Raw genomic sequence first — 13,785 nt, forward strand, 5'->3', positions numbered from 1 at the left:
CACAAAGGTAATATTTGACTCCATGGCTAATACTCAGATTGGGTTGGAGTTACCATCGACCGCAAATCTACTACCATGTATTATGCCTTCCTTAGAAAATACACTTATCTCCTAGTGTGTGAGAAAGTAACTACAGTGAATTGCACCTCGATAGAGGTTGAATATTGTGCCTTCGTTACTATTGACACAAACATTACATAGCTTTGTCAACTACTATAGGAATTACATATTCTCAGCATTCAACTAACAAAGCTTCATCACAACAATAACTCGACCCTTGCTTTGACAAACAATTCAATATTTCACACTCACATCAAAGATATTGAAATAAACTAGGGGGTGTCAATTAATGACACGACCCAAAAAATTCGACAATAATCTGACCCAAAAATTTTGGATTCCTAATTCTTGACCCATTTTAAAAAAAACGGGCAGTGTTCGGGTCAACCCACTAAGCCAAAATCTACATGAGTTTGACCCGTGTTCTCATCCTGCATCGTGTCGTGAAAGCAACCCACACCTTTGTCATGCTCACCTGCTTGCGATCACACCCTCGCTTAGCCTAGCACCCGCGCTCACACAGTCATGCTCGACTCTTACCTGCTCGCACCCACGGTTAAAGAATGGGATCGAGTCAGCCCGGATAAGGAGTGAGTCAAGTCCATGTTTGAATTTATGACCCGTTTGTCTAATTAAGTCGAATCAGTTGAAGGCGAGACTGTTTCGAATTGGATTAGAATCCAACCCGAAAACTCATTTTGATACCCCTAAAATAAACTTCCATTCACAAGTGCATTGAATTCAAGGTATCACAGTGCATCGCACTAACCCAAAAACCAACTAGTCAACATCCTCCCTATAGCTCTATCATTATCATGATTCCAATCAATTTAGACATAAGTTGATTCTCCACAAGAAGACCGTCAACTTACAAGGGGATAATAACGATATAAAGCTCCTACAATTGTGAGAAATGTTATAGTGACTCTCTCAATCTCTATCACTGTGCATCTTTATTTCTTGCTTTGTTTTTTTATCTACTTCATAGGGTTGCAAATGCACTGAGCGTTCAACAAGAAACTTGTGGCTTGGCTCGATTATAGCTCATTCATGATTTTTTGATTAAGAAATCAAATAAACTTCTTTATAAATAATGTTAGGAACTAAATACATTTCTTAAAATTGACTTAAATATTTATTTAGTATATTTTCATATAATTTTTGTTTTATTTTAAGAAATTATTCTTATTTTTATAAAACAATTAATTTATTTTTTTTTGATATTCTTTCATTGAAATGAATATGTTCATGAACAAGAGGTATTTATTTATGTTTGTTGGATTGTTTATTTGAAATGTTCATTAATAAGTTTATTTATAAGAAGAATTATTTTCTGAGCTCATTTGTTAGTGAGTGGGTTTGTATGGTAACTTAAAAGCACTTACTAGATATGTTGGTGATTTGACTCGTTTGATAGCTCAAAAATAATCGTTAAATATGTTCGCTAATATACTCTATAATAATTGTTTGTTAGTAGGCTCGATAATGCTTGTCTGTTAAACTAATGAACATTTAAAAAGTAAAGCTCGTTAATAGTTCAATTAGACTTATTTTTTTGAAACACTATAAGCATGAAACGAATCGAACATGAACTAAACATAAACATATATAATTTTAAATGAACCAAACTTGAACACAAATAAAAAAGTTTGAATAAAATCCGATCCGAGTTTAAACAAGCTGATTATAAATAAGCTCAAATATGAAAAAGCACCTGCATTGGTCGACCTATTCATTTGCAACCTCCCCACTCGTGAAATGCAACTTCTCTGACTCATATTCTCAAAATAATTCATGTACTAGAATTAAAAGACATGAGCATAAAGAGAAAGATAGATAAAGCTTACCAATTTCTTATAATCTCATACAACTCAACATTATACTCCTTGTCAATCATCAAGAATTTTTTGGGTTATCCAAGTGGTTTAGTGTGACATTTCTAATAAAAAGCTCGTCCATCATATTTAACAAAAATCAAGAAACAAAAAAACTATGATGGGGACTCTTAGGTTAGGTAGCTTGATCATAATCCAAAAACATTCAATTGATATAAGAAATTAACATTTATAAGTATAAAATTTAGGGAATGAAAATCTTTCTTATCTATAAAAAACAATATCCAAATATTTATATTTATTAATAATAACAATCAAATTAAAAAAAAAAACAAGATAAAATTTCTTTTATTGTAAATCATTTTGTATATTCTTAATACATAAATAAATTTAAATTGCATGTAAATAAATCTTCCTAAAATTTCATGAAAAAGTTTAATTATAATATCCTAATTAATATTTAATTAGAATATTGTCCAACAAGTTCAGCTTGTCCATCATAAAATTTTATAGCAAAGCCAGTGTTTTTTTGTTTTTTTTGCCAATAATCCATAAAAACAGTGCATTTTAGATTCTGGTGATAAAACAAAATTACTAAAAATCACATAAAAAAGTGCTTTCTATATAACATATTAAGGTCTTATTTGGGAGGACTTTCTTACTGTTACTTAAAATAATTTTTTAATAAAATAAATAAATTTATTTACTAAAAACTATAATAAAGCTGAGATAATTTTCTTATTGATTTCTAAAACAATTTTTTAGTTTAAAATATTTTTGTACTATAAAGCTGCTTTAAAAAACAATAAGAAAGTTTTTTCATTTGAGATAACTTTTGATCACTATTTTTTTCTTTGATACTTACAAGAATTTTTTTGTACTAAAAAATAGCTTTTAAAAATCAATAAAAAATGTCTCAAACAAACAAAGCCTAAATAGCACGAATTGAACAAGAGATACAACCAAAATATTTATAAAAGAAATTTGAACATCCACGAACTCAATATCATTTTGTAATGGAGTAAAACGCATAATTCCACTATCAACACGTAAAAGACAGCAATCTGCAGATATCTATGATCAAACAAATGCAATGCATACACAATATGATTAACCATCCACACACCTTACAGTGAAGAAACGCATCATAATCCCTCCCCATTTAATCCAAATCCAATATCTATTAAGGGATTTCTGCAACTAAGGCTGAAAGTTGCCGGGAACATTCAAAGCTTCCTGTAAGTGCTTCACAGCATTATCATAGTACAAAAATCCCATGAACCAAAACTCATGGTTATCAACCGATACAATCTGGATATACTTTTCAGATGGGTTTACATGGCTAGTTGAAGGATTGACTGATCTCAGTTGGCGCAGAGGAATAACAACCTGTTCTTAGGACGAAATAATTGTCAGCAAAAGTTTACAATAGGTAACAAAACAAAATCTAAATGCTGTCATATGATAGGATAACTAGGTTTCTAATATTGCAAAATGTGATATTCGGGTGGTATGAATTTAGAATATCATAATTGAGGATATTCTCTCTTTATTAGTTTCCTCTAATATGATAGGGTAGAAAGTAGGGGTATCAATATTTGACATGACTTGAAAACCCGATCTGAACCCGAACCGAAAATTCCAGGTTAGGATCAACCCGTTTGAGAAATGGGTCGGGTTTGGGTTGACTCGGAAACTCGAAACTAACTCGGTTTGACCGGGAACTTGAATTGACTGCGTCAAGTCACGTCGCCATCGCATCATGTCCACACATAACACGAGTCAATCAGCCGTCCGCACGTCAGCCACTGTCACATCAAGCCGCGGGTCCGGCACCGGCTTTCGCCTCCTTGTTCGCCATAACGTCTGAGCGCGAGAGCCTCCCTATTTCGACTTTCGCAGCTCCGTTGTTCGCCATGCTACCTGAGTCGCTCCGATCAGACACCACCTCACCCACGCTGGCCTCGCTTGCCGCCTGCCGCCATGTCGCCTGATTGCCTGAGCCGGTGAGCCTGCGCTGGCGGGCCTCGTCTAACCCTTTTGGTATGTGGGTCGGGTCGGATCGACCCAGTAACCCGCACGGGTAGGGTCCGGGTTGACAATCCTAACCCGTTTGCAAAACCAGGTCGGGTTAGTGTCGACTCGTTTATGGCCGGGTCAAGTTGGGTTCAACTCATACTCAACCCGTTGACCCGAATTGACACCCCAAGTAGAAAGAGGTTAAACTAACCCTATATCCATCTTTACCCAATCTTTCTGACCGCAACATGTTCACTCACTAGCCTAAATCACCACACTCATGCCCTAGGAGCCTCACCCATCCCTGCTCACACGTATACCTACTAGCTGTGTTTGTGCTTGCACCCCTCGCTATACTTGTGCTAAGCTTGCAGGCATGCTATCTATGCCTACTCACTCCAATAGCATCACCTATAGCTCTTAGCTCGGGCCCATGTGCACTCTCTCAATCTTGCTATCATGCCCACTCCCTACTCAAGTTCGCACACTCTCTTACAACACTGCTCATCACTACCACTTGAATTCTCCTCTCCCTATGTCCCAATCGGTGCACGACTTCTCATTCTTATCTTAATAAGTCAAAATCCTCATTCACCATCAATCAATATAAAATTTAATTGTACCACTTCTCTCATATGGCCAACCTCTAATATAATAATGACACTGTCAAATTCTTAAGTGACAAGAAATATGATTATGTTGTTTTTATTAGATTAATTAATAGTCTGCTTGATAACAAATGTCTACTTTTGCCCTTTCCTTCATTATTATTCTTTTTCGTTGGCTTTGTTGGCAAGATAATCCTCTTGCCAATAGACTTCAGGAATTTGTCATTATTTATTCATCTCGATCAAAATTTGGCACATGAGAGTATTAGATATTGGTTCTTATTTGACATGCTATTTCTGTTTTGAGTTTAGTCTTTGTTTTAGGCTTTTTACCTTTTCGCCCCTAAAGGTTGTTTTAGTATAAATAGGTGTGCTTTGTATTGTGTCAAAAAGAGAATTCTAATAAGAATTATGTCCAAACAGTGAGCTCCCCTCCCCCCTCTCCCCTCTCACGACGGAGACAGCAAGAAGTAGCAACGGTGGAAACAGCTAGGTGCTGCTGCCTGGCGGGTCCAGGAGAGGGAGATTACAGAAGAGGTGACCAGTGGGTCAGGCGGAGCCGGTGGGTGCTAAAGAAGAAGGTGCAGGAATTCAAGATCTCTTCCTTCTTGGTTTGTTTTTCTCAACAAGTGGCAGCAGAGTTTGGTCAAGAAAAATCAAGGGGAAGGAGGAAGGTGTTTCTTGAACTCAAGAAGTGGAGTTTCTTTTCTTGGCTGTTTTTTGAGTAAACAGCAGGTGGAAGGGAAGTTTCCTAGGCTGTTTTTCCCTGGACATCAGGAGTGGAAACTTTCTTGGTTGTTTTTCCCTTGACAGCAGGTGCAAGAAAGGTTTTTATGGACGGTTTTACGCTGGACAGCAGGTTTCCATGCGGACAGCAGGTGAAGGAAAGAAGGTTGACCGGCAGTGGAAGCTTTCTTTGCTATTTTTCTAAGACAAAGCAGGAGAAGAAGTTGGCCGGCGGTGGAAGCTTTATTGGCTGTTTTTTTTCTGGACAGCAGGAGAAGGTGGCCAGCGGCAGAAGCTTTCTTTGCTGTTTTTCTGGACAGCAGGAGGAGAAGGTTGTTGGCGGCGGAGCAATTTTTCTTTTGGCTGTTTTGTGAATAGCAGCTGATCTGAACGGCTGAAAGCAACATTCTTCAAGGAAAATGTCCATGGCTAAGCTTGAAATTTAGAAATTCACAAGTCTCAATGATTTAAGCCTATGGAGGTTGAAGATGAAGGCTCTGCTAGTTCATCAAGGTCTTGATGCAGCCCTATCGGAGGAAGGGATATTGAGGATAGAAGAAAGATTGCGCATGGATGTGCTTAACAACGCACATAATAAAATCCTATTGTGCCTAGGAGATGAAGTTCTAAGGGAGGTTGTAGATGAAGTAACGGATATAAAGATTTGGGAAAAATTGAGATCTTTATATCTCAAAAGCTTTCTAGCTAAATGGCTTTACCTCAAAAAGAAGTTGTACACCTTGCAAATGGATGATTCCAATCCCTTGAACAAGCACTTAGAATTCAACTGGATTATCTTAGATTTGAAAAGCATAGGAGTGAAGATTGAAGAAGAAGATCAAGCAATCATTCTACTAAGCTCATTATCTTCTAGGTTTGAGTATTTTGTGAACACCTTGTTGTATGGAAATGAGACTCTTGCTATGGTAGAAATAAAGGATGCACTCAACTCCAAGGAGATTCAAAGGGGGGTTGAGGTGAAGCATGAAGGTGCAATTGACGCCCTTGCCGTGAGAGGTTGACCCAAGAAGAGGGAGTCCAAAGCTAAGAACCAAAATCGATCCAAGTCTAAAGGCAAGGTGAAGTGCTTCTTTTGTCACAAGGAAGGCTACTTCAAAAGACAATGATCGAAATTGAATAACAAACATTGAAACAAAGAAAGTAGTGGATATGCCTTATTTGTAGAGGAAGTGTATGAAAGTTCAGATGCCCTTGTAACCTCAAATACTGAGTCTAACAAGAAATGAATACTTGATTCTGGGTGCTCTTACCACATGCATCCAAACCGTGGGTGGATTGAAGAGTTGGAAGAGAATGAAGGTGGCTTGGTGTTCTTAGGGAACAACAAATTATGTAAGATCCAAGGGCAAGGTAGCATTCGGTTGAAGCTCCATGATGGATTGGAGAGGGTTCTCAAGCAAGTGAGATATGCACCAGAACTTAAAAGAAAGCTTGGTTTGCTTGCTAAGATGTTCCCTATATTGATTGAAGCAATCTCCAAGGATGTGGTATCAAGGCTTTCATACCTTCATGCATAATGTTGGCTTCAAAAGAAGTAGACATGATGTTTGTGTTTACTTGAAGGCAAAGGAAGCAAGTAGGGCCATTTATTTACTTCTTTATGTTGATGATATGTTGTTGGCTAGCTTAAGCATGAAGGACATTCAAAGTTGAAGGAATTGCTCAAGGATGAACTTGATATGAAGGATCTTGGGGCTGCTAGAAAGATCCTTGGTATGGAAATTGAGAGGAAGAAGGCGAGTCAAGAGTTAGTGCTATCTCAAAGCTCCTACATTGATAGTGAGGTGAAAAGATACAACATGGAATTGTCAAAATCTGTTTCACCTTCTTTTGCATCTCATTTCAAGCTTTGAAAGGATCAAAGCCCTAAGGAGAAAGAAGAAAAGGTATACATGAGCACGATTCCTTATCAGAATGATGTGGGAAGCATCATGTATGTTATGGTTTGTTGTAGGCCGGATTTGGCCTATCCTCTCAGTGTCATTTCAAGGTTTTTGATTGATCCATGGAAGTCTCATTGGGAGGTAGCAAAGCGGTGCTTAGGTACCTCAATGGAGCTACATATTTGGGTTTGAAGTAGATCAAAATTGAATGAAGATGTCCACTTTGGATATGTTGATTCATATTCTGCAGGATGTAATGACACTAAAAGATCTCTCACCAGTAATATATTCAAGGTATATGAAAATACCGTGATTTGGAAGTGCAAGCTACAACTTGTTGTGGCCTTATCTACTACTGAAGGCGTCTACATGGCTGCAACCGATACAATGAAGGAGGCTATTTGGCTCAAAGACTTGTTGACAAAGTTGGTCCATCCTATTTCAAAACCAATGAAGATTATTTGTGACAATCAAAGTGCTGTTCTCTTATCTAAGAACCCTACGTTTCATGAAATGACTAAACACATTGACATCAAGTTTCACATTCTCAAAGAAAGTGTGTCAACTGGTGTGGTGGAGATTGTGCAAGTATATACATAAGATAGCACATTTGATGTGTTGACCAAAGCTTTTCCAAATCATAAGTTTCAGCGTTGCTTAAACTTGTTAAGGATGGTAAGGGAGAAATCCTAGCATTAGATGTTGAGCACATTTCAAATCAAGAGCCAAGGTGGAGATTGACAACTCGTGTGGTGGATATTGGTTCTTATTTGACATGTTATTTCTATTTTTTAGTTTAAGTCTTTGTTTTAGGCTTTTTACCTTTTTGCCCCTAAGGGTTCTTTTAGTATAAATAGAGGTGCCTTATATAATTTCAAAAAGAGAATGCCTAATAAGAATTTTGTCTAGATTTTCCATCCAAAACAGTGAGCTCTCTCTCGACCCTGACAAGAAGAAGTAGCAACAGTGGAAACAGCCCGGTGTTGTTGGCCGGCAAGCCCAGGTGTAGGAGAATGCAAAAGAGGTGACCAACGAGTCAGGAGGAGCTAGTGGGTGCTAGAGAAGGTGCAGGAATTCAAGATCTCTTCCTTCTTGGTTTGTTTTTCTCAACAAGTGAGTTGGTAAACACTATAGTTCATCTTTTCCATCTTGTAACACTAATTGTCATCCTATATACTTAGTTCTCTCTTCCTATATACTTAGTTCAATCAAACATTTTGGGCCCTAGACTTGTCCTTATTGACCTAGGATTTTGTTATTTTATCATATTCATTGATGATTATTAACACATTACTTGGATTTATTTGCTCAAATGTTGTCCAGTGGTACTTAATGTATTTCCAAATTTTTATCAAGAAATTCAATTTTAGTTTCCACTTTAATTAAAAATTTACACGCGCATAAAAGATAAGCATTACGCAATTTCGATTTCAATTTCACACTTTCTACTTTGTCATATTATTACTCGACAAACATTTTGTCTAAATACATCTCAATAGAATGACATTGTAAAATATAAAAATAGACATCTTGATGTTGCAAGAATGGTGATGTTTCATATGAATATCCTTCATCAGTTCTACAGAGATGTCTTGAGAGCTTGCTATCTCATCAACCCTTATGTTCTCTTTTGTAGGCAATACTATCTAATACATCTCCAACCTTTATAAATATCAAAATAGTTATCCTTCATATTGTGGATATTCGGTTGATCTACTTTCACCATAATTTTCACTTGTCAATCTACTTTATCATGCTATTTGGGTATTGTCGCAGTAAAATAGGTTAATGGCATAATGACCCCCTTACTTGTGATTGTAAACTCCAAACAACATAAACTATAAGACTACATCTTTCTTTTCTCACTCTAAATCTAAGAAACATTTACCATATATTTCACTTTTCTGAAAACTCTTACACCTACCTCTATGCATCTATGATCTTGACCATTGATTAGAGAAAAATTTAGGCATAAAATATCCTGTCAAATAACAAAAAAGATAATTTTAAATCCTATAAACTTACATCAATAGATTTGAGCAGGATTTAAGCATAATTTAGCTTAAATCCTGCCAAATAGCAAAAATAATAGCTTTAATTCTTTAAAAAAAAAAGTCAAATCACTTTTAGTTTTTTTTATATTTTATTAATTTTAAGTTTAATTAATTAATAATTAATTATGATATTAATATATAAACCTACAAAATTTAATTATAATTTATAATTTATAACATTGTAACAAAATCGCGTGCGCCATTGCCCATCTATAGTGCAAATAGTGCGCGCTATTTTGATGTGCTGGGCCACGCCATGCGCCATGATGCATGCCAGTTTTCGCCATTGACATGTATGCATCATTCATTTATCAAATTCATTATGTACATTTGTCTTGTTTGTAGTCATCTATATCTACTCTCAGGGCATATCAAGATGCACTACAAAATCCTTTATGGAGACACTATTGATGTTTAAACAAGCACTCTTCTTAAACATCATGCATGGGATTTGAATGTTCTTCATCCTAGGGTTAAACCAATTAGTTATAATTACGTGTTCAATATGCAATTTGATCTTAATGAATCGATTGCCCGATAAAAAGCTCAATTGGTTACAAAAAGATTCATATATAAGAAAAGCTATTTTCACACCTTATTGGCTGTTCGACATAGCTCCATCAAAATTCTTCTATCTACTACTATCAATCGAGGAAGTACTATGCTAAAAATGTATGTGAGTGATAGGATCCTCTATGATGACCTAAAAGAGGCATAATCTATTGAGCATCCTCCTATGTGTGTTAAAAAAAAAAAAAACCTCCTATGTGTGTTGCAAAGGAGGAGAAGCGCATATGCCTACTTAGGAAGGCCATGTGTGGACTTAAATAGGGTTTATTAGATTGGTTTGAAAATTTTTATGAAGTCCTAGTTGAGATTAGTCTTCACAACAATAATATAACTCATTATATCCTCATTAGTCACGCATCATTAGGCCCTATCATACGAGATGAATGATTGTGGAACCCACAAGTCAAACAATCTTGATAGGGATCCTTAAATACACAAATTAAGGGTTCTAACTATTGGATCAATCCTCATAGCTTGCAATCTGTGTGCCTCTTCATGTTATTATAGCTGTCAGCCCATCTAGTGGACTTTTTTTTCTTTTTTTTTTAATAGCTTTGATTTAATTACATGGTAAACCTTTTGAAAAAATCTATAAATACTTCCAAACTTTATATGGAATCAAGAAATAGTTCTTTTTTTTCTATTTTCTTCTTTTCGGCCTTAGTTATTCGTGTTGATGATATCGTACTCCAAGTGATGATAATCACATCTCTGAAGTAAAACACTACTTACAAAAGTGCTTCGATCAAAGTACTCTTTTGGAGTTCAATTTGCTTAAAATAAAAGGATGATATCACTATCTCAAAGGAAATACACTATTAAACTTGAAGAAATAGGTCTTCGTTGTTGCAAGCTAGCTGATATCCTTAGAGAAATCCAAATCACATCTGCTAATGAAGAACTGAATAATTACTTAATGATCCGTCTCAATATCGAATGTTAGTTGATGAGTTGATTTATATGATTGTTACCAAACCTGACATTTCATTCATCATTAATGAGGTTAATTAACACATGAAAATAAAAAATAAAAATGTTAGGAAGTTATTATGTGAATTCTCAAGTATATCAAAAAGGCTCTTGAAAAAGGGTAACTATATATTAAAACAGAGCACCTAAATAATCATTCTCAAATATTAATTATGCTAACTTAGGTAAAGATATATAGTAAATAATAAGATATTACAATTTTGTTGGAGATAATCTAAACATATGGAAGATAAGAAACAAACTGTTGTGACAAAATTTTATGTTAATCAAAATATATAGCTTTGGATTACTTAGCGTATGAAATAATGTGGGTGAAAACTCTTTCCGGAGACTTTGGTTCTCATATCACTTAACTTATGACGCAATATTGTTATAAACTTATCATAACCAACAGTGCCAATAATCCTGCTTTTAACAAATGAACTAAACATATTGAAGTTAATTGCTATTGCGTACAGGATGTATGCTTTCCAAGAATATGGTCACCTATCATGTTTCCAATTTTGAACAAGTGATGGATATCTTTACCAAAACTCTGGGTAACTCCTTTTTCTCATTCATGTAACAAGCTAAGGCTAATAGATGTATATGCTCTAACTTAAGTGAAAGCATTGATGAGTGATAGTATTAGGAAGGTTTCTAGTATTGAAAAGTGTTATATTAAGGATATTTAATTTTATATCTTCATAATTGAGGATATTCTATTCTTTATTATTATTTTTCCTCCTACATGTTTATATATAGGCTCCTATTTTCAGTTAGTAACACATTGAAGAGATTCCCCTTTAACACTAAGGGTATCTCAACTGTTCTCAATAAGGACAGAAAGAAATGGAAGCATTTTTGAAAAGAAAACACGCTTGGGAAGATAAAAATCAAATAACTAAAGCACCGACTGATTGAGTTTTTTTTTGGGCCAATAGACAAACATGAAGCAGTCAGAATACTGGAATGACAAATTAAAAGAGAAAAAAGTGGCCATACTTGGGAAGATAAAAATTAAATAACTAAAACACTGACTAATTGAGTTTTCTTTGGGCCAACAGGCAAACATTAAGCAGTCAGAATATTGGATGACATATTAAAAGAGAAGAAAGTGGCCATATTCTACGCCCTTGAGTTATCAAATTCCCATTTCATTAAATTTACTGGCATTCCATTTTAAATGTCCACGCCCACTGCCTTCTACTGTCAAAAGCTTTATATCCAAATCTGGCTCAAAAAACTTGTTATAGCAAATTGTAAATAAGGAGCAGTTTTCTTTTCATGAAGACCTCTAGTCTTCCTTGTTCATGCTTACTAAACTGTTATTTTATACCAGAAAGATTGTCTCAGTGGAAGATATTCCCATAGAGAAAGTTATTATAAAAATCGCAACTACATATGGACGGATTAACGATTAAGAAATGAAATTTCCATCACCGGTGAATACTGGGCACTTAAATTAAATTTCTTGAGTTAAATAACATATCACAGTTACATACTAAGTAAACTAACCTAACTAAGTTATCTCAAAATATGAAGAATTGAATCAAAATGACTCTGTCAAATACGAACTTGTTAGCATGGTGAAAAATGAATAATCAAGGTTGCATGCTCTAAAAGCTTTTGTTCTTATGAACATGTTTGAAAACTAAAAGATATCTTAGTAGAATAAAATTAAAAAAGAAAAAGGATAAACAAAAGGTCGTAAAAGTAAAAGCCGTGAAAGCAACAAATAAAACTAAAAGAATAGGTTTCAGCTACAATGGATACAACATTGAATCTAAAAATAGATGGGAAACAGAGGAATAGTAATTAGGTTTTCCTTATTATGAATTCGAAGATCACAGGATTGATTGAATTATGGTAATAGACTCTTCACTAAGGCAAAGGTGACGCTTCAAGCCTAACCCTCCAGTTGTTTCATCCAAAAAAAACTATCTTTATTATTATTATTATTATTATTATTATTATTATTAATTTCTTTTAAGCTTCTCATTAACAATTATCATTTAGTTTCAAAAAGTATTTGATTACATCAATCCAGTTTGATTTTGCAAAATCTCTCTGTACAAAGATAATAGCAGTTGTGAAAAACAAAAAAGAACGGATATAAAGTCTTACCTTGTAGTAGCTCCATTCAGTTTTGTCACCAACAGTATAAGAAAGAGGGTTATCGCTGCAAAATGCGATCTTAGCGGTAGAAAGGTACAAGGTTCCCAAAACAGGTCCAGCTGATGTTGACAAGAAACATGCGTATGCCTTTTTAAACTGTTCTTCAGGAATTGAATCAAAAGTTTGTCGAAATATCTTCTCGTAACCACCTTCAGCAATTATTTTAGTTCCTTGAGCTATTCTCCCCATAGCAGCATCAGCAAAGCTAGGTCCCGTTTTCACTGCGTTTGAGAATCTCTTTCCCGTCAGGCATACATGAATAAAAATGAAAGCATAACTTGGAAAATCCTGTTTTAATTGTTAAAATAATAAACCTATCTTATCATATGTTCATAATATTTCTTTTAGCAGTAATATATGCATTATGATGGGAAAATAGGTAAAAGTGGGACCATATTATGATAATATAAGTAATAAAAATTCCATGGAGAACTTGCACGTCATGATTCATCGACAAGTTAATTATACATAGGTCTTCAAAAAGCAAAAGCTAGAGAGGGGATTATTAGCAAAAATATTATGTGATTTTTACTAGTATATCACTCTAAATGTATAATTTACCAGCAAATCAAATAAAGATATTAGCAAAAAAATCTCAAAATAGCCTCCAAACTATTCGTGTATGACCAATTTAGTTCAAAAGTATGATGTTGCCCCAAATTATCACTCGACATACAAAAATAATCCAAAATTGTCTCCCATGATATAATTATGATATAAAACTGATCCCAACTTAGTCTCTCGACTTTACAAAATTAATCTCAATTTAGCCCCAAAGAAACCATTTGGGATCAATTCTGTATAATCGAGGAATTAAATTGGAGCAATGTTATACTCTTGAGTCTAAAATTGCTATATACAA

General features: G+C 34.9%; 1 protein-coding gene across 1 annotated transcript in view; it reads right to left on the bottom strand.

Moving 5' to 3' along the window:
• Window positions 1-2,878: 2,878 nt before the first annotated feature.
• LOC110099867 (GEM-like protein 1) overlaps window positions 2,879-13,785 on the bottom strand; it is a 31,845-nt gene continuing 20,938 nt past the window's right edge. The window contains exons 3-4 of the mRNA XM_020827170.2: window positions 12,873-13,144; window positions 2,879-3,284 (exon numbers count right to left, since the gene is read on the bottom strand). Coding sequence (XP_020682829.1) covers window positions 3,096-3,284; window positions 12,873-13,144 — 461 coding nt within the window. The 3' untranslated portion in view covers window positions 2,879-3,095. The remainder of the gene's footprint in view (window positions 3,285-12,872; window positions 13,145-13,785) is intronic.

Source organism: Dendrobium catenatum, unplaced genomic scaffold (assembly GCF_001605985.2).
Source record: "Dendrobium catenatum unplaced genomic scaffold, ASM160598v2 fragScaff_scaffold_1351, whole genome shotgun sequence".
Classification (NCBI taxonomy): domain Eukaryota; kingdom Viridiplantae; phylum Streptophyta; class Magnoliopsida; order Asparagales; family Orchidaceae; genus Dendrobium; species Dendrobium catenatum.